General features: G+C 45.5%; 1 protein-coding gene across 1 annotated transcript; it reads right to left on the bottom strand.

Annotated features, from left to right (window-relative positions):
* Positions 1-11,696: 11,696 nt before the first annotated feature.
* On the bottom strand, positions 11,697-19,562 carry VIM (vimentin). Its single transcript, XM_084870880.1, has 9 exons — positions 18,622-19,562; positions 17,865-17,925; positions 15,381-15,476; positions 15,125-15,286; positions 14,374-14,499; positions 13,825-14,045; positions 13,317-13,360; positions 12,851-12,936; positions 11,697-12,061 (listed from the first exon to the last, which is right to left on the bottom strand). The coding sequence occupies exons 1-9, from the start codon at positions 19,179-19,181 to the stop codon at positions 12,020-12,022; spliced, it is 1,398 nt and encodes a 465-aa protein (XP_084727006.1). The 5' UTR covers positions 19,182-19,562; the 3' UTR covers positions 11,697-12,019.
* Between the last annotated feature and the right edge of the window lie 113 nt (positions 19,563-19,675).

Below are 19,675 nucleotides of genomic sequence, written 5' to 3'. Positions count from 1 at the left end.
AAGGAACACAAGGGAGATGTCCTCTATCATATCTTTGTTTAATTCTCTAGTAGGAGCCTTGCAGCTGCAACCAGGAAATGGCTGTGACTGACTTGTACTCTCAGACAAGTATTAACCCCCATTTCAGCTGCTGTGCTGGCTGGGGTATTTTTGCTAAAGCAGATTAACAATGCCTTAGGTTAATGGTGTGCAGCCATTGATTTGGCAAGTGTGGGGCAGAGGGTGTTTTTCTAGTCTTATCAGAAATAGTTTGCATTCACATGGAATGGACGGGAACATTCATTTACAGCAGTGATTTTCAACTGGTATGCCACAAGAATTTTTAAAACATGCAACATCAGGGGTACCAACCTTACGTTATCAAAGAAAGAAATAAAATGACAACAGCCAATACAACAATAGCCATTCAGTTCGAGTGAATCAAAATCATACTTTTTTTTTTTTTTTTCAGATTGGCAAAAAATATATTTTGGGTATGCTGCAGAATTTTAGTAATCATTTTATTTGTGCCATGTGATTAAAAAAAAAAAAAAAAAGGTTGAAAAATTGCTGATTCACAGTTTTGCTCCAGGCTTCTGTTAACTCTCCCACCGTCAGTTATGGTGTAATTCAAAGATATCTAGCTATCCCACAGGCCATCCCATGGACCCCCACCCCAATGCCGCCATGCTGACTGAGGGGCAAGGAAGAGGTGGCTGGTACCCTGGAGGCCTTGGTAAGAAACACACACTCCAGAGGGTGGGAGAGAACTCCTGTGAGAGTCACTTCCACAAAGTTTTGGGGCCCAGGGATCAGGAGCTTGCCTGGATATTCCCTCCAATGTGAAAAGCAATTACTGCAGCTCACATCCTTTTCTCTAATAAAGAGAAGACAATCAATACCTGCTAGATTTCTTTGGGCTGTGGAAGCTGCTGTGATCCAAACGCCAGGCGACACAGAAGGCTACCTGCTTTGTGCAGCTCAGAGCAGGAAGAGGCCCTGCAGCAGGTCCAGACTATGGTACAGGAGCCCTGATGCCATGGCCAGGCAAACCTGCTGACTCCCCAGTGTGGAGGGGTCCATGATGAGCAAAGATACAGTGTGTATGTAATTCACAGAACGCCCTGGTGGGAGAAATGCTACACTGACCCCTGGGTTCTAACAGAAGGTTCTATCATCTGGAGAACTATTTGTCTTTTGAGGAATGGTTCCCATTATTAGCCCCAGTAAAGATGGAAATGGTATATCCAAAATTGTATCTTAGCAGAACCAGAAAGCACAAGTAAGCTGCTGGAGAAGGTAGCTTAGACACCCATGTCACTGTCTGTGGTTGTATTGGCATTCCTTCCCAGGCTCACAGCTGGGACACCAAACAGAGAAGTTTAGACAAAATGCTTGGTCAATATTAGTCAGCCATTGTTGTGGTCACACTGGAACTGGAGCAATGGACATGTGAGTGGAGTGGCCTCAGTGGCAGGGTCAGAGGCTACACAAGGGCCTGATGGCATGGACACCCACTTCCCAAGGCAATCTAGCTACTGCCAACTCTGATTAGTACGTTTGAGAAAGCCTGCCCACTGCAGGGCTATGTTACAGTTCTGTGGAGGGGGTCTCTTGACCTTAAAATGGATGCCTCTCTCTCTTCTGGGAAGCTGGTTGGATGTTATACTGCATCTCCTCAAGCTCTGACTTAAGACAGTAGTCAATCCTTGGCAGAAACATGTTTATACATATTTTTAGAACATACACACAAATAAAACAGTATTTAAACTTAAATTTATGTCTTTCTGATGGCCTCAAATTTCATGTACAGAAGCCTATTTTAAAAAAGGTCCATTCAATAAATTATGTGAAGGCAGAGTTGCTGTGGAATAGGTGACCTGGTAGTTTTTTCTGATCAAACATTTTAGAAGCCTGTTCTCATCATAAACTCTCACTTGTTGATTTTAGATAAACCATAAAAGCTCAGCACAGTGTTGCCAAGAGAACTTTATGATCACGCCAGGAAATGCCATTGCTCCATGGTATTGAGAGCCATGGGTCTGAATCTCTCAAACTCTTGAATAGAACAGACTGGAACTGCCATTCTGCTTTAGCTTTGCTCTGTCTGTTTGAAGCAAAATCTCAAACAGTAGCTCACAGGCTTGCAAGGCAACTACTCAGAACAGCCAGAATGATTTGCTGAAGCACATGGCAATTGGAACAAAATTGTCTGTTTCTGTCAAACCCTATAGGGAGAAACATTTTGAAATGTATTCCTCCTGGAGCTGATTGCACTGTTTCACAGGCAGTTCAGCCTATCTACCACCTGGGGACAGCTTCCGTGTTTTCTTCTTGCAGTAAACCAATTTATGATCAGTGAATCACAGAGTGGAAGAGTTTATCTGGAGGTGGTGAGGAGATCATTTGATTAGCTGACTATTTTCACAATCCCACACATACCAGACTATCTACAAAGTTGGTTTATGTTATCCATATTTAACTGGAATTGGAAGACGGAATCTGTTGTGGTGCTTTTGGAATAAGTAGCTCATGGGAAGAGGAAGGAGTTTTGTGATTGATGAGCAGGGTGCAGGCTTCCTAGAGTTAATGTTATATATTTATATAAAATTATATTTATAATATAGAAATGCTATATATTTATATAAAATTAGTTTTGTTGATGGTGAACAATTAGGCATGAAATTTGTATGTTTTCAAAGAAATCTTTGTCAACTCTTAAAGGGACCTTAAACCATTCAGTCATCATCTCTTTTCCTCAAGAAGGCACATATTGCTGCAAGTGCAAGAAGACAGTGGCCAGAAGAGAATATTGGGCCCATATTATAGAAAGCCTCCTGAAAAAGCTTTAAAGGTCCTTCTCAAAATGATTTTTCAATTAATATTAGAACAATGCTCACTCTATCATAAAGCACATTTTCATATAAATGGTGCTATGCACTGAATATTTGTGCTTCCTCAAAATTTATATGTCGAAAGGCCTAACCCCAGTGTGATGGTATTTGGAGAGGCCTTTGGTATTGAGGGGTGACCAGGTCAGCAGAGGGGGGCAATGAGGGGCAACTAAGTTTTCATGGGGGGGGGGGGCAGTGAGGGGCAACCAAGCCAGCAGAGGGGGGTGGTGCGCAGCAACCAGGCTGGTGGGGGTCTGGCAGGCAGAGGCAGTTAGGGGTGATCAGGCTGGCAGGCATGGGAAATAGGGTAATCAGGCATGCAGGCAGGTGAGCAGTTAGGAGCCAGCAGTCCCGGATTGTAAGAGGGATGTCTGACTGCCGATTTAAGCTCATTTCCAGGGAAACTGACAGTCAGACATCCCCTGAGGCGTTCTGGATTAGAGAGGGTGCAGGCTGGGCTGAGGGGGAACCCCCCCCCCATGCATGAATTTTTGCACCAGGCCTCTAGTTCTATATAATAAAAGCTTAATATGCTATGTGTTCTACCAGTTGCCATAACGCACACTGAACACCAGGGGGCAGATGCTCTGACTGGTCGGTTAGCTTGCTGCTGGGGTCAGGCCAATTGGGACTGGGTGAGATGGGCTGGACATACCATGGAGCCCTCCTGCAGTCCCTTCCCAGCCCCAATCATGTACCAGTGGGGTCCCTCAGCCTGGCCTGTGCCCTCTCCCAATTTGAGACCCCTCTGGGGATGTCAGGCTGCCAGTTTTGGCCTGATCCCTGCAGGCCAGGCCAAGGGACCCCACTTGCTGGTGTGACCCTGCTCACTCTGCAAATGTCTTCAAGCCCCAGTGCCGCCCCAGGTGCTGCGGGCTTGAGAGAGACCAGAGGAGGTTGGCCAACCGGGGAGGGACTGCGGGAGGGCTCTAAGGCATGTCTGGCCCATCTCACCCAGTCCTAATCAGCCAAACCTCAGCAGCAAGCTAACCTACTTGTTGGAGCATCTGCCTCCTGGTGGTCAGTGTGCATCATAGAGATGCACCACCCTTAGTCTAGCCAGTATGGCTCAGTGAATAGAGTGTCAGTCTGTGCAATGAAGGGTCCTGGGTTTGATCCCAGTCAAGGGCACATACCTTGGTTTCAGGCTTCTCCCCAGCCCAGACCCTGGTCAGGGCTCATGCAGGAGACAACCAATCAATCTGTTTCTCTCACATCGATGTTTCTCTATGCCTTGTCTTCTTTCTTCCACTCTCTCTAAAAAACTAATGGAAAAATATTATCAAGTGAGGATTAAAAAGAAAGAAAGAAAGAAAGAAAGAAAGAAAGAAAGAAAGAAAGAAAGGTCCCCTTTTTTTCTAAAAGTTTTTATAATGATAAATGCTGACTTTTATGGAATGTTTTTTCTATATAAAGCAGATCATATAGTTTTCTCCTTTAATATGTAAAAATGTTAAACTATGTTAATTAACTATAATAATAATAAAATAATCATGCATCCCTGAGCCATACCTAACATTTATTATTTTTATATACTTACTAGAGGCCCAGTGCACAAAATTCATGCGGGGGGGGGGGGGGGGAAGAGGGTCCTTCAGCCCAGCCTGCACCCTCTCAAAATCTGGAAGCCCACAGGGGATGTCCGACTCTCAATTTGAGACCACTATCTCCTAACGCCTTGGCTGCCTGCCTGCCTGATCGCCCCTAACTGCCTCTGCCTGATCGCCCCTAACTGCCTCTGCTTGCCCAATTGCCCTAACTGCCTCTGCCTGCCTGCCTGATACCCCTAACAGCTCCCCTGCCTGCCTAATCGCCCCTAACCACCTTGGCCTCAGCTCCCGCCACCACAGCTTCATCTGGAAGGATGTGTGGAATGACATCTGGAAGGTTATTCAACTGTCTGGTCTAATTAGCACATTATGCTTTTAATAGTATAGATAATACATATTTATGTTTTCAAAATCTTTTGCTAGATTCGTAGAGTAGCAAGGAAAATACATCACTTGCTTCAAGAAACATAATTGACTGACAGCCCCAATTGATGGCAGAATACCTATTGGGGCTTTGCAGTAGATTTCCTCTCATTCAAATTTTGATTGCACAGTTCACTTCCCAGTCAGCCACTGACCTGTTTCAGCCCAGAGGAGCCTGAACCTAGTGCTACATACTCAGAGGGTGCTACAGCCCTCCCAGATCTAGCTCACTGGTCTTCAGAGTACATTGCTGTAAATTCTTTGTCAAGGACCCAAGATCCTGTCCAAGGACACAGGTCCACAGGAGCTACCTCCACAAGTATGAAGTGCCTCTGCCACTTTAATAAAAGCTCTCTGTGGTAGTGGGGAGCCAGCCTGTCCTTGGACTTTGGACACATTCTCAGGTTGTGATGATATAAAGCATATATAATTTTTATTTATTCTGCCAATCCAATGTAGAGAGAGCCCTCTGTACCAGACACAGTCAATGGAACCAAAACTGATTTGCAACATTGAGTCCTCAGTTATACACCTTCTCCATGTTAAACGGTTTCTCATTTTTTCCTTTAAATGAATAGCAGAGAGTTCCTTATTCTGACCACTGCTCCAGCATGCAGCAGCCAAGCCACATTGCTATGACAATCCTCTGTGCTCCGTTATCTATCCATCTTGATTTCTTATTCCTACTGATCCACAGGCCACCAGCTTTCACTCCCTCCTCACAGATAGTGCCACAGTGATCTATGCCTTACCCAGCCAGGTTCTCCTCAGTATTTCCAGCCACTCCAGCCCACATCCCTGTTCACGGAGCAGCACGGACAACTTCTATATTTTATTTCTGATCCTGTGAGAAGGAAGCAGAGGGAGGTGTACAGCAGTGTCCTGAGCCTTCACATTCACTCACATTCAAACTTATCCAGAGCAACTTTCAGTCCTGCAAGTTCCAGCCATGGTAAGTTCTCTATACAGGTGTACCCTTTTATATAATATTTTTACTGTACCTTACCTATCCTATATAATAAAGAGGGAATATGCAAATTGACCATCACACCTCTCACAAGATTGCCACCCCTATGTCATCACAAGATGGCCTGCAGGGGAGGGCAGTTGGGAGAGACTGGGCTGGCAAGTGAGGGCAGTTAAGGGTGACCAGGCTGGCAGGTGGTGAGACTGGGCCAACAGGGAAGAGCAATTGTGGGTGACTGGGACAGCAGGGGAGCAGTTAAGCATTGATCAGGCTGGCAGGGGAGTGGTTGGAGGGTGATCAGGCTGGCAGGCAGGTGAGCAGTTGGGAGCCAGCAGTCCCAGATTGTGAGAGAGATGTCCGACTGCCGACTGTTGGACATCCCCTGAGGGGTCCAATATTGGAGAGGGTGCAGGCTGGGCTAAGGGACAACCTCCCCAGTGCATGAATTTCATGCACCTGGCCTCTAGTCTACACTAATAAAAGAGAAACATGCAAATTAACCGTCACTCCGATATACTACCAGCCAATCAAAAGTGAGTATGCGAATTAACCCAACAAAGTTGGTGACTCCCATAAGGACCAGGCAATGCTGGGGCTGCTGGGGTCCTGATTGGAGACACAAACCCGCAGTCCTGGCACCCAGCAGCCCCAAGCCCCATGGTCAAGGCACTGAGGCTGCTAGGTGGGGGTGGGGGGGCAGCAGAGATACAAACCTGCAAGAAACCCGTGGAAAGGGAGATAAACTATCATAACTTTATATCCCTTTCCACAAGATGAGAAAACTGCCCCTGGTTTATTTAGTGATGTAGCCCACACCTTTCTACAAACACCGGGTATGTTATGACCACTCCCAGGAAGGTCTGATCACAATATTGTCTCCTGGGAATAATGCTACTATGTGTGCGTAATCATCTAAGAGAGGAGACAAGCTTTTGTTGGGTTTATTCTGAAGGTCAGAGAACATGCCACCCTAGCATATACTGTGTTGTTATATTGATGCTTGAAAATCAGCAAATGCATGCAGAGGCTTTCACTGAAGTCTCCTGATCTGCCTAAAATCGGACCCCCTTAAAGGAGTTTAAATGTCATAGGTCCCATTGACGGGAGAAGTGTCATCAGGCAAAGAAGACTGACTCCTGTCACAGGACAGGAGACTAGAAGTTGACATCACACCCAAATTTTGTTATAAACTATTTCCCCCACTCCCATTCATCTTTCCTAAAAATCATTTATTCTCCTCTAAGAGGCCTACATCTCCCAATCCTTTCCCTAGGAAAAAGGTATTTAAATCTGCATTCTAAGACACCTTGGGGAGTTACTAATTTTTCCCTGGGATCTCCCACACATACACGAGGTACACATGTTAATGAACTTTTGTTTTTCTCTTGGTGATCTGTATTTCATTACAAAGGCCTCTGCTAAGAATTTAGAAAGGTAGAGGAAAACTATTTTTCCTCCTCCATAATTCTCTGGGGAAATCAAGTCCTGGGCTGAATGATGAGGTTGGCTCAAGTACCAAGCAGTCTTGGCTAAGGGGAGGGAAGTTTCTAGGGAGAAATTAATGATATTGACATCAAAGTGGGATGGAGGCCACACACATGGTTGCTGGTGGCAGTTTAAAGTGGTTCAACATTTTTAGAGGATGATTTGGCAAATTCAATGTTCAAGGGACATCCAAGAGTCTTCTAGGAATCACATCTGCTGAGATAAAGCACAAGTGCATAAGCCCTGGTCAGAACCCAGGATGCTACTGAGTGATCACTTTCCACCATAGGAAAACCTGGGAACAACCTGCATTTTTAGGACAAAGTGGCATCTATACTAATAAAAGGGTAATATGCTAATTAGACTGAACATCTTTCGGACAACCTTCTGGACAAAGCCATGTTGGCGGGGCCAAGGCAGAGGAGGTTAGAGGCGATCAGGCAGGCAGGGGAAAGCAGTTAAGGGGATCAGGCCAGCAGGGGAGAGCAGTTAGGGTGAACAGGCCAGCAGGTAGGTGAGCGGTTATGTGCCCGAAGTCCTGAGGGGACCCAGATTGGAGAGAGTGCAGGCTGAGCTGAGGGCATCCTCTTTCCAAGCAAGAATTTCTTGCACTGGACCTCTAGTGTTATACATAACAGAACCAAGCATCAATCTTTGCTTCACCATAAGTGATGAGAACATAGTTTCTTTTTTATTTGTTTTTCTAAACAGAAGATAAGGAAAATGCTAACAGTGTAATTAAAGATAAAAATAAAAAAGACTGAAATAGATTTGAATTCCTATGAGCTGGGCCCCTTTGAGGATCCTCATTAAGGGCTAATTTCTGAGAGTCATAGATAAGGAAGACCAGCTCATCCTTTCCATTTCAGGGAGGACGATTTAGAAAAGAGCTGTAAGATTTTCTTTAAGGGTGGGAGCCTACAGTCTCAAAATATATGGGTAGAACTTATCATCCTGATTCCTTTTGACCCTGAAAAAAAAAAAACACACCAAAAAACAAAACCCTATAGCTTCAATTAAAAAAAAATAATAATAAAAGGTCATGTGATTAAAGAAAACCAACACTGGCTGGTGTCTTCCCTGGATGAGCTTTATAAGCCAAAGGCAGGTAGAAATGGAAGAAGAGACAGGATAAGTGAGGTTAGGAGATGGAGGGGAATATAGTGAGAATAGCTAGAGAACAGAAAACAAAACCAAATATGAAATAGAAAAAGTACCATAAGGGCCCAAAGACCTGGATATTTGCTCTAGTAATGCTGCTCATGCCTTCCAACATGTCAGTGGTTCACAGATGGAGGGTGAGGGATTGGGGGGGCACACTAAGGCCTCGCAGGATGACTCTCCTTCCCTGCAAGGGTAGGATGACTAAAGAGCTGTTGACCATGCTGGTACATGTGTGAGTCTGAAAGGGGACACTATTCATAAGCAAGCGTAGACCCTGAGCACCCTAAGGGAACTAGGAGGGGAAGTCACCCACCAGGGGTCACTACGAGGCCCATCCTTCCATTTTTCACCAGTGTCTACAAAAACCACGAAACACGCAGCTAACGTTACTGAGCACAATGCCTGCCATGTGGGTGGGCTTTGTGTGAACTATTTCACTATTTCTCTCATTGACTCCAGAGATAGACATAAACACCTAAAAATTACAAGTGCCCACCACATCATTCCTGGGCGAGGGAGCATAATAGTTATACAGTAAATTGGGACCTGGAGAATCCAGAAAATTTCCCACAGGAGTTTCCCTTCAGAAAAATGCAATCTATCTTTACAACTTCATTGCCTCCAGGTAAAACCCTCCCCTCTTCTTTTTTAATTTTAATTTAATTTTATTTTTTTTAGAGAGAGAAATGGAGAGAGAGGGAGAGGAAAGAGATAAACATAAATTTGCTGTTCCTCTCACCATATTTATGCATTCCTTGGTTGATTCTTGTGCCCTGACTGAAGATTGGACCCGAGACAAGGCTCTCACCAACTGTGCTACCTGGCCAGGGCCCCTCTAAACTGTACCTGTTTCCAGAGCCTGCTCACGTTGCATGGTCTAGCGATAGAATGACAAGCCCATACTTCATTGTCCTTGCTCCAGGTGTGAAGGTTTATTACACTGACAGTGAGCATCATTTCAACATCTGACTCACATAGATTAGTCTCATCTCCCAGATGAAAAGGTAAGGGTTTTCCTTTATTTTGTGTCGGCGTTGTTCCCATATGTAAAAGTTTTTGAGAATATCCATCTATAGGTAAATTTAGATTTAGGTATCCTTTACATATATGCACTCACAGAAAGGCCGGGCAGTTTCATGTGGGAACTTGAACTTGTCCCCTTTCTTTGCATCTTGCCAATGGGGGATGAAGCCCCAGTAATCTGCCTATTGTCCTATGCTTTAACTCCCACAATTGGAATTTGTGCTAACTCACTTGCTACATATACCAAGAAAAAATGTTCATTTTAGTCAAAGCTTTCAATTTTAGGAAGTCTATTTGTTAGAAGTGAAATTACTCACGGGTATGGAACCAGCTGGAATCATTCTTTGAAAAGAACTGTTGTAAATTTTGTACGTTGTTTTATTATGTATCTATAATATCTAGAGGCCCGGTGCACAAAATTCATGCATGGAGGGGGTGTCCCTCAGTCCAGCCTGCACACTCTCCAATCTGGGACTCCTTGAGGGATGTCCGACTGCCCGTTTAGACTTGATCCCTGCAGTCGGACATCCCTCTCACAATCCAGGACTGCTGGCTCCCAACTGCTCACCTACCCACCTTCCTGATTGCCCCTAATTGCTTCTGCCAGCTTGATCACCCCCTAACCACTCCCCTGCCAGCCTGATTGATGTTTAACTGCCTCCAGCCTATTTTTCCCCAACTTCCCTCCTCTGCCAGCCTGGGTCACCCTTTAACTCCCTCCCCTGCAAGCTTGATTGTCTCCAACTGTCCTTCCTTGCAGGCCTGGTCCCTCCCAACTGCCCTCCCTTGCTGGCCATCTGGTGTCCACATGGGGGCAGGATCTTTGACCACATGGGGGCAGCCATCTTGTGTGTTAGAGTGACAGTTAATCTGCATATCACTCCTTTATTAGGTAGGATAGAGACCTGGCTCATGGGTGGGGGCCAGCTGGTTTGCCTGAAGGGTGTCCTGATTAGGGTTCCCTTGGGACATGGGGCAGCCTGGGCGAGGAGCTGTAGTGGTTTGCAGGCTGGCCACACCCACTGGTGACCCAAGAAGAGGCCCTGGTATCTGGGGTTTACTTATCTGCTCGTTCCCTGGCAGCAGCCATTTCTGATGGGATTTATTTATCTTCTATAATTTAAACTTTGTACCTGGAGCAAAGGCCTGGGCCAGCCAGGGCTGCAGAAACTTGTGCTTCCTCCATCCCTGGGGGAAACCCTAGGCTCTTGCTCTCTCCAGCTTCATGGCTGCAGCCATTTCTATTTGGATTTATATATCTTCTATAATTAAAACTCTGTAGCTTTAAGTGGAGGCCTGGGCCCACCAGGATGTGTAGAAAGTTTGGCTTCCTCCAACGCCAGGAAAACCCAAGCCTCCCTCCTGCTTTCTCTGTGGCTGCTCCTGATTGGCTTATGAATGTGGCTTCTGGGTATATCAGATTGGTGGTTAATTTGCATATTAGTCTTTTATTATATAGGATAATAGGGTAATATGCTAAGAAGGACATCTTCTGGACATCCTTCCTGACCAAGCTGGGGCTGGAGGGAAGCCAGCCCGGGTCCCGGGTGCTGGTGGGTGACCAGAGGAGGGAAGCCCCAGGTCCCAAGTGCTGGAGGGAAGGCAGTGCTGGCAGCTTGGGCAAGGAAGGCCTACTCTTGAATGAATTTTCATGCATTGGACCTCTAGTCTAGAGATATAAAAGCTTAATATGCTAAGTGTCTGACCATTTGACCATTCACTATGATACACACTGACCAACAGGGACAAAAGCTCCAATGGGTAGGTTAGATTGCTGCTGGGGTCTGGCCAATCAGGACTGGGACTCGGCAAAATGGGGGGAGGGGAAGGGGGATGGCAAAGGGGGCGAAAGGCCCTGGAGCCCTCTCTCAGTCCCTCCCCAGTCCCATCAATCTGGCACCAGTGGCTCCCCTCAGCCTGACCTGTGCCCTCTCACAACCAGGACCCTTCAAGGGATGTAAGAGGCCCGATCCCCTCAGGCCAGGCCTCTAGTTTATTAAAAACAAACAAAACGAAAAATAACGAAGTGAAGTCCACCTAAATGACCAAATTAAGAGCTACCCCTCAAGCATAAATAAGTTGAATTTAGTGGGTTAACCTAAACTTCATTTTTGTGTCAAATTAGCCAATTGGGACCAAACATTTTTTAACTAAAACATAGTCTCATAAAATTGAGAGAGTTGTATAGCTATTATTAAATAAGACACCAAATGAGTTTTTCAAAGATTTTATTGAAGCAGAAACAAATTGGTCAGATAACTTGTTGGAAAAAAGCAGTTTTAATGGTATTCAAAAATACTTTTTAAAAAGTATTCTAGCACAAGCCTTCTTCATGAACTAGATTATGTTGTAAACTTGTTTTTCTAATTCCCTTAGAAGTGTTGGTTCTTAAGAACTAGAGCTTATTTCTATTCCAAATCTATCTTGCGCTCTTGACAAACTGCAGAAAGGCACTTGAAAGCTGTTTCTTTAAGATACGGATTTCCTTTTTATTCTTGCTGGTAATATATTGCAGCACCAAGTGCATGCAGTTTTCACTCCAGATCATCATGATGCTGAGAAGTTTCATTGATGACCTGTTAAAAAAAGATAAAATTCAAATAAAATATAATACTACATGCCAAAGATTAAGTTACTCCATTAGGCATGACAAAGAAAAGCCCTACCAATTATATGTAATTTACTGGGGAAGCTGGAAGGTTATGTCGGTTCTGCATGACCAGCAGGGTTACAGCAGGGGAAGGGGTGGCGGGGAGGGGGCAAGGACAGATACTATGTAAGATGCTCTTCACCCGTAAGCAAAGTAAGTAGCCAATGGAAAACAACATTTTATAAAAAGGCCTGTGTTTGTAAAGAAGGATTCTATAATAATTCTATGCAGTGAAGTTTAAAAACAATTATCACCTGTTTTAAGTTTGTGTGCAAGGGAAGATTACATGAGGATTACAATAACTTTGGACCATTTCTTTCCTGGCATGGAGCTGACATGAAGACTTGATCACATGGCATATCCATGTGTTGCGTAAGAGGGCCTAGGAGTGGTTAGGGAGGGCCGTGTGTCCAGTCTCATGACACAGTCCATAAAACTAGTCTAGGAAATAACTTAAGGAAGCTGTACTTCCATTTTAAATTAAAGACCGTAGAGAAATCACTAATTGGAAGACTGTTTTCTGCCTTTCACATCCAGGAGCCAAATACTTAGTTGGCTGTGTATAGTGCTGGAAGAAGGGGCCGATTCTCTTCCTAGTTGGCACAAGTGAACCAGAAACCTTCCAAATCAGCTGGCTGTATCTGAGCTAGACTTACTGATTTAAAAGGAGATCAGCGCCTTGAGATTACTCCAACTTTGATCTAAAGATACCAACCTGTCCATCTCTAGTTTCAACTGTCTTAATCAGAAGTGTCCTTTTTGAGTGGGTGTCCACCAGTGGGAGTGAATCCAGATTGGTTTCTGAATAAGAAAAATGGGCCAAAATGAGTAAAAATTACACATTAGCAAGGCAAGTAACAATTTGTCCCAAAGAATTATGGTTTTTGTTCACAACTGTTTAAAGCACTACTCCCAAAATAATTCTAAAGATGATTAACTATTTCAAAACCCAGTCTGACAGCACTGGAACGTCAGGATGAGATACACTACTGCAGTGTATGCACCAGCAGGAGAAGTCAGTGGAGTTTGCACAGAAGGTAAGACAGTAGTTGGATTTGAAAATGGGATGTTTTCTAGAATTTCCTCTGGTATGGCATTTTTCAAGTGTCATTTTTAAAATGAGTGCTTTATAATGGTTACAAGCTACGAAAATGATTCATAAATAGCAATCAAATGCTTACCTCTCAGGTTCAGGGAAGCAAAAGTGGGAAGAGGCAGAGAAATCCTACAAAAGATAAAGAAAAACAGTAAAATGTTTGAAAAAGTATCTCAAATGACAAGGAATAAATTTACGCACTTCTAGTTTTCATCAAGAAAATGTCATCATGTGTTTCTTAAGTGAGGGATTTGCTTCAGAAGCATTTATGCCTGACTGACCTCATTAGTACATTTAAATGTTTTACCCCAAGCATTGTCCCCACAGGGGCATGTGCGGGAGGCCTTCAGAGTGGGGAAAGGCACTGGCTTTCAGAGAATCATAGCTTCAAATCCCAGCTCTGCTACTGATTCACTGACTAGGTCGCTCAATCTCTTTGGACCTAAGGTTCTTTATTTATAAAAGGTGGTGAGTAAGCAGCCACCTTGAAGAAGTGCTCTAAAGAGGAAATATGACGCAATATGTAAAGCATGTGGCTTACTACCCAGCAAATGGCAGCTGCTAATTCACACGCACTCGGCCTAGTTCTGTACCTGCTCTCCTCGCCTTCCAGCAGCTTCCTGTAGGTGGCAATCTCAATGTCCAGAGCCATCTTAACATTCAGCAGGTCTTGGTATTCGCGAAGGTGACGGGCCATTTCTTCCTTCATGTTCTGAATCTCATCCTGCAGGCGGCCGATAGTGTCTTGGTAGTTAGCAGCTTCCACGGCGAAGTTCTCTTCCATCTCACGCATCTGGCGTTCCAGAGACTCGTTCTGCAGGAGGAGAGAAAAGCTTCCACTGTTATTTCCCAGAAAAACCCTGCTGTTCCCAGAACCATTTACAGACCACCTGCAGCCATGTCCCTGAGGGACAAATGGCGAACACTTCGGCTTTAGGTAAAGAATACATGTACCAAGTACCTCCTTCACAGCAGTAATAACATAAGCTAAAACTTACAGATCTCAAGTGCTTTTTGGGTCTGTCTTAACAACTCATTTTCTTTTTTGTTTTGTTGGGAGTTTTGCTCCCAACAGAGATGTCACCATAAGCTTAGCCAATTGAATGGATCCAAATGGGCTACTTATTGTGTGTGATACTCACAGTTCCTTTAAGGGCATCCACTTCGCAGGTGAGGGACTGCACCTGTCTCCTGTACTCATTTGACTCCTGCTTGGCCTGGCGCAGGGCGTCGTTGTTCCGGTTAGCAGCCTCGGAGAGGTCAGCAAACTGCCAGGAAGGAATGAGAAATGTAGATCACCCAGGCAACTCGTTTCTAAGAGTCTACCTTACCTGAGCAAATGAGATAGCTTCACGATGGCAAACAAACAAAGGCATAATACAAACCAAATTTTCTATTTTAAGTTCAAATCTCAATGTCTGCCAAAACATGTCTACACATGTCTTCTGTTTTGGACAATTCATTTTGTTCATTAGATTCCACCAATAAGTGACACCATGTGAGAATGGCACACCTTGATGTGGGGTTGGGAAGAGAGAGGAAAGGGGAGAAGGGAATGGGAGATATCTACAATACTGTCGTCAATAAAAATATATATTTAAAAATGAAAAGAAAACTTACGTTTCTGAAACCAGAGAAAAAGTAATGGAATGATGACATTGATAGTTTCAAGTGGAAATTCACGCTATCACTCTCATTTTAAAAGTGTGGAGGACAAGGGCATGGGGTAGGGTAGGGTTAACTTGGAAGTAGAATCAGAGAAGAGTAAAGGGAAGGGAGTCTGCAATGGGTGGAGAGGCTGTAGCAGCAAATACACCTTGAACGTGAAGCTAAAGCTAGCTTTCTGACTGGAGCTAAAGGGCATGACCCAAGTGTGTTTCCTCGGTTCCGTACCTTGGACTTGTACCATTCCTCAGCCTCCTGGAGGTTCTTGGCAGCCACGCTCTCATACTGCTGACGGACGTCCCGCAGGGCAGCTGTGAGGTCAGGCTTGGAGACATCCACATCGATCTGGACATGCTGCTCCTGAATCTGGGCCTGAAGCTCATGGATTTCCTGAGAAAAAACACAGAAAGAACAGACAGGTCAGCCATGTCAAGGACGGGAACAGCTTCACCCACGTTCATTCACAGAAAGTGACTCCACTTACCTCATCGTGGAGTTTCTTCAAGAAGGCAATCTCTTCTTGCAAGGATTCCACTTTGCGCTCAAGGTCAAGACGTGCCAAAGAAGCATTGTCCACATCCTATTTCAAAGAGAAAAGATGGGATGTGAAGCATGCTCAAGTCTATGGCTTATCTAATCTACTCAGTTTTATTAATCATATAAGCTTATTGTCTTTATCATAAAAAATGGCCTTGACAAACTTTTGACCTTTGAATAACTTTATAGATGACCCAGTGCCAATATACTATGTTTTCTTCTCATTAACAAACTTGAACTGGGATCCACTATGTTATATCAAGGTAGCTAACTGACAATTTAAAAATAAATAAATGTATGCCATCATGGTAAACTGTACTCCATGAATTGTTACTAAATCTACATTACAACATTGAAGTGTTTTTTTTTAAATTTAGAAAAATCAATGCCATCGTTTTAATATCATGGAATAACATTGTGACAGGTGTTCACCGGGTCTCGTATCTTAAAATACATGAGTCCACACAGAACAGAAATTCCTGCTTCAAAAGTTTTAGTGTACACCTGAGCTCTTTTATCCTCTACTCAAGTCATCTAAAACATCATTATAATTTAAAACAAATGTGTGGTCATTTGGCATTAATATGCCAAGGCTAGATTTATACTCCAATTCAGGATGGGCAATGGCAAAGATGCAGGATAGGCACATCAGGAAAAACATGTAATTCTGAACTGTATTTGTTTTGCTTTCTCTGGTGGACCTTTTTTCCCCTGAAACTCCTCCGTCTCCTCCTACATGGGTGTGTCCATCCTTTTCACTTAGCACACTGTCAATTCAGTTCTTAGCTTGTTTCAGAATGACTAATCAAAATGCTTACATGTAACAAAACTACTATCTGTGTAGAATTCTTGCTGCTCTGGCTCTCCGTCTGAGTTTTCACCATTTGTTAACTGCTATATATTCCAAATCAGAATATATAATTTTGCAACTAAAGGAAATGTCATGAGGATTTTTATACCTCCTGTCTTATAAGCAGTTATATTTGAAGTACAGTTTATATAGCCTTACATTCTTAAAATGTTGAGACACTTCTATCACATTCATGTAAAGATCATGCCCAAAAGAAAACAAAAAAATAGGGCATGGGAAAAAATTCTTTTTTGCTTGTGGTTAAACCCTAAAAAAATGGTATAAAAGATAATTTTACTAGCCTCTATAAAAAAGTGCAACCTGACATTTTATTAAAGAGAATATGGGAAATGTAACCTAATCCCTAAATAGACCTTTGATACTAATATTGTTTTATATTAACTCGCTTCTCTGCAGAAAACTTTAACAGATGTAATGATCACACGCTGCTGTGTTTAAGTTAATTTGACAAATGTATTTCTGCTTCAAATGTTATTCTAGAATTTACATGTGAGAGTGCTTTTATAGCCAATCCCAGTAACTGTTCAGCAGAATAAAACTGCTGGGAACTCTTCCTGCTTTTGGATTTCAATTTTAAGTTAAGAAATTCTTTAAGTCCATCTTAATTTAGAGGGGAAAAAAAAACTTTAATTAAACTTCCCTTTTTCAGCTTTAGGGTTATTTCTTATTTATGAAGAGGATAATAATACAAGGACCCAATAAAGAAAGGCCTTTCCAAACATGAGGCATGACTGTAGCTTTAAGAACTTTTCACATCACATACTTCACAAGTCTGGGCCAGATATTAGATAACGGATGTTAGCAAATACTTGTGTCCAATTAAAACTGTGCTTACATCATTACATATTCAATAAGAATGTAGCCTGTTGCAAAGCTTCTCTCAGGAACACAAAGACTCCTATTATTTCTCTTCAGAATCACCACACTCGCTAGAAGGTCTGAGTCTACATTCCATAGGGCAGCCCAGAGAAACCATTAATACCTTCCAGCCAGGGCACAGATGGCTCCCTTTCACCCTTATTAGATCACAAAATAGTTGTGCATAGCGATACTTCCATCTAACTTTAGTGCCACAATAGAACTTAAAACTGGTTGGCTTAGTGCCAGTTAAACTAAGTTTCTTATGCTCCAAACACGGTTGCATTTTTAACTACAGGGCAGAATTGCGCGATTTTTGTGGCCTTGTAAAAGTTAGCTAACTTAGCAAACGGCAATCTAACTCAATTTGTAACTTTTCGAAATCAGAGTATCAATGTGTTCCAAAATCGAAACGGGGGAAAAAAAAATTTTTTTGTAAGAAATTTGGAAACAAAGTAAAAATGTAAAGACTTTCTTTATGTGCTAAGAGGGACTGGACGGTTTAAAATCCTCCAAGAGTTTTTACCCGGAGAGGCCCCAATGTGGCCTTTCTGCCGCTAGGGGGCCTTGATCATGGACGTGTGAAGTTTTGCATTCTTTACACTCGGGGGAGTTAACTTTTAGAACTGCCCGTGGCCGTGGGTTCCTCAGGGGGTGGGGATGGGGGATCCGGTAGTTGCGAGTGGGAGAAGGTTTACAAACCTGTCTGAAAGACTGGAGCGTGCCCTCGGCTTCCTCTCTCTGAAGCATCTCCTCCTGCAACCTGAAACAGTTGCACATTAACCAAAGGGGAAATGGAAAACCGCTAAGGGCGGGGCGGCCACACCCAACCACCGCGTCCCGGCTGCAGACAAAAGTTGGTGGCCAGCTCCGCAGGCGGCCAGAGCCGCTGCGCTTTGGGAACTGCCATTCTCGGCGAGTGTTAGCGGGATTTGGACCGCAGCGTGGCAGGGCAATCAGGGTCCGCGCACGGACCTGCAAGTAGAATGCCGCCCCTCCCCCCCCCCCCCCCAGAAGCCCGGGGAACCCTTTGTTTCTCTTGCTGCACAGCCATCCCTTCCTCCCCCCTCCGCCCAGCGCTGGCAGCCCGCCAGAGGCGGCCAGAGAACTCCAACAAAAGTTTGGAGATGTCACGCTCATAGTTTGCAAGGGCCACCATCCCACTATAAAGTGGTAGTTTCAAGAAATCTGTAACTTGAAAAGGGCGCTCTTAGGCAATGAGGGGGAGGGGGTAGAGGGGAAACGCTAGTTGCAACTGCTTGGCTCTGGGTGGGGCTGCGCCACCGCAAGCAGAGCTCCCTTCCCGGGTGGCCATCCCCCACTCCCAGCCCTACCTCCACCCCCACCTCCCCCAGCCGCCGCGCACTACACCCCCTAGGGTGTGGCAGCCCTGTGGATGGAAACAGGTTCCCAACTCCCTCCCTCCCTCCCTCGGCTCCGCGGGGCGCCGCAGCCTTACTTTTCCCGGAGCCGCATCAGGTCCTCGGCCAGGTTGTCGCGCTCCACCTCGACGCGGGCCTTGTCGTTGGTGACCTGGTCCACCTGCCGGCGCAGCTCCCGCATCTCCTCCTCGTAGAGGTCGCCCAGGCGCGACTTGCCCTGGCCCTTGAGCTGCTCGAGCTCGGCCAGCAGGATCTTGTTCTGCTGCTCCAAGAAGCGCACCTTGTCGATGTAGTTGGCGAAGCGGTCATTCAGCTCCTGCAGCTCCACCTTCTCGTTGGTGCGGGTGTTCTTGAACTCGGTGTTGATGGCGTCGGCCAGAGAGAAGTCTATGGAGTCCTGCAGCAGCCGCATGCCAGGCCCGCTGCTCCGCAGGCGCATGGCCGAGGAGCGGGTGGCGAACACGCCGCCCGGGGAGGAGTAGACGCTGCGGCTGGCGCTGGGGCGCAGCGAGCTGCCCAGGCTGTAGGCGCGAGTGGACGAGGTCACGTAGCTGCGGCTGGAGCTCGGCCTGGTGCCGGTGCCGGGGCCGCCGAACATCCTGCGGTAGGAGGACGAGGACACGGACCTGGTGGACATGGCTGCGGAGGGGACGGTGCGCTGCGCGGCGTGGACAGCTCGGGGCGGAGAGGCTGTGGGCGGCGGGAGCGCTGCTACTGCGGCTCTGGCGTGAGGACCCCGGGGCGAGAGGAGCAGAGGACCGGACCCCGCCCAGGGCGCAGTCTTTATAACCTGTTACCTTCCCTCCCACCGCCGGCCCAGCCAATGGGGGCCCAGCGAGTAGCGGGGAGGGTGGGCGGCGGTGGGGGATAAGGAGGGGGTGATGGGGGTAGAGGCGGGGGTTCCCTGGCGCTTTCCTCCTCTTGTGAGCTCTGCTCCTCGGAACTAAGCACAGTCCCGTTACTTCTTGGCTGGGCTTGGACTTTTGGGGGCTTTCCTGGTGATGGCCCAAACTCTGCTCACTCCTGGGTCCTGGGAAAGGGGGCGGCAGCCAGTGGTGCGGGAACCGCATTAGGGGTCCCGAGCGCCGCGCCAATGGGCGTGGGAGAGAGCGCGGGGGTGGGAGGGACAGC

The sequence above is a fragment of the Pipistrellus hanaki genome (assembly GCF_964339955.1).
Source record: "Pipistrellus hanaki genome assembly, chromosome: 1".
Classification (NCBI taxonomy): domain Eukaryota; kingdom Metazoa; phylum Chordata; class Mammalia; order Chiroptera; family Vespertilionidae; genus Pipistrellus; species Pipistrellus hanaki.
Note: the sequence above shows the minus strand (reverse complement) of the source record. Positions and strands in the feature narration are given on the sequence as shown.